This window comes from Salvia hispanica, chromosome 5 (genome assembly GCF_023119035.1).
Source record: "Salvia hispanica cultivar TCC Black 2014 chromosome 5, UniMelb_Shisp_WGS_1.0, whole genome shotgun sequence".
Taxonomy (NCBI): domain Eukaryota; kingdom Viridiplantae; phylum Streptophyta; class Magnoliopsida; order Lamiales; family Lamiaceae; genus Salvia; species Salvia hispanica.
Window position 1 is genome coordinate 31,368,541 of NC_062969.1, and position 1,167 is coordinate 31,369,707.

At 39.1% G+C, this 1,167-nt stretch overlaps 1 protein-coding gene across 1 annotated transcript; it reads right to left on the reverse strand.

The window, feature by feature from the left end:
• Positions 1 to 349: 349 nt before the first annotated feature.
• Positions 350 to 1,167, reverse strand: LOC125189837. Its single transcript, XM_048087066.1, has 2 exons — positions 426 to 1,167; positions 350 to 384 (listed from the first exon to the last, which is right to left on the reverse strand). The coding sequence occupies exons 1-2, from the start codon at positions 1,165 to 1,167 to the stop codon at positions 350 to 352; spliced, it is 777 nt and encodes a 258-aa protein (XP_047943023.1).

The window sequence follows — 1,167 nt, forward strand, 5'->3', positions numbered from 1 at the left end:
AACATTTTCTAATACTAAGGAATTTCCAGAAGTAAATACTAGGCTAACAGTTCCTATTCCCTTGGTTGGTTCAGTTGCAACGTTGCCCATCTTCAATGAAGATCCATCTTCAATTGGTTTAAAATCCTTGAACCATTGACGATCCTTGCATACATGACATGTTGCACCCGAATCAATCCACCATGACAGATCATCATCCTGCACATAAAATGCTTCAGAGATTATTGATGCATAATAATTCTCAACAGAATGATTATTAGGTACAGAAAACGAACCTGATTGCTTTTCAGGATCCTTGGATCCACTTGAACCAGCCTCGTTTTTCCCTTTTCCTCCACCATTTCCAAACTTACAATCCTTCTTGAAGTGCCCGGATTTGCCACACTTCCAGCAAGTTAGTTTAGGCTTCTTATTTCCATCCTTACTGTTATACCCTTGAAACTTCCGTTTCCCTTGAAACTTACGTTTCTCTTTACCAGCCTTTGAGGATTCACCCTCTTCCACCATGTTCACGGAAGAACCAACCATGTTTTTAGTATTACTAACAGAACTATTTTCCATATCACGTATGGATTGTTCAATTTGGAAATCATTTCCAAGTTCGACCAAGTTCAATTCCTCCTTTTTGTGTTTCAGATTATTTTTAAAATCCTTCCAAGAAGGTGGCAGTTTATCAATAATACTAGAGACAGAAATGGATCCATCCATTTTCATATCATATTGGGAAAACTGTCCCAATATCCTCAACAATTCGTTGTATTGTTCCATGACAGGCCTTGAATCAACCATTTTATAGTTAATAAAGTTACCAACAAGAAATTTCTTGCTAGAGACATCTTCTGGCATATATTTGGCTTCGAGGGAATCCCACAATTCCTTAGCAGACTCAACATTTTGATACACATCAAATAGGAAATCAGACATACCGTTTAAAATGTGACCCCGACATATGTAGTCATCCTTCTCCCACTTCATCCGCCTCCTCGTCTGTTCCAGAGTTTCATTTTCAACAGCCTCGGGCATGGGAGTACTCAGAATGTACACCACCTTGAGATTTGTCAGCATGAAATGCATCTTCTTTTGCCAGCGTCTGAAATCTTGGCCAGCAAATTTATCCAACTTTGCGAAACCTTTCGTTCCTTCCTTCACCTTTTCCTTGTTCGACAT

Excerpts from the sequence above, each read along its gene's own strand:
- LOC125189837 (XM_048087066.1), bottom strand. The coding sequence starts at position 1,167 with ATGTCGAACAAGGAAAAGGTGAAGGAAGGAACGAAAGGTTTCGCAAAG. Across the intron at positions 385-425 it reads GAAGTTTCAAGGGTATAACA|TGTGGCAAATCCGGGCACTT; the intron begins GTAAGGATGGAA and ends ACTTGCTGGAAG.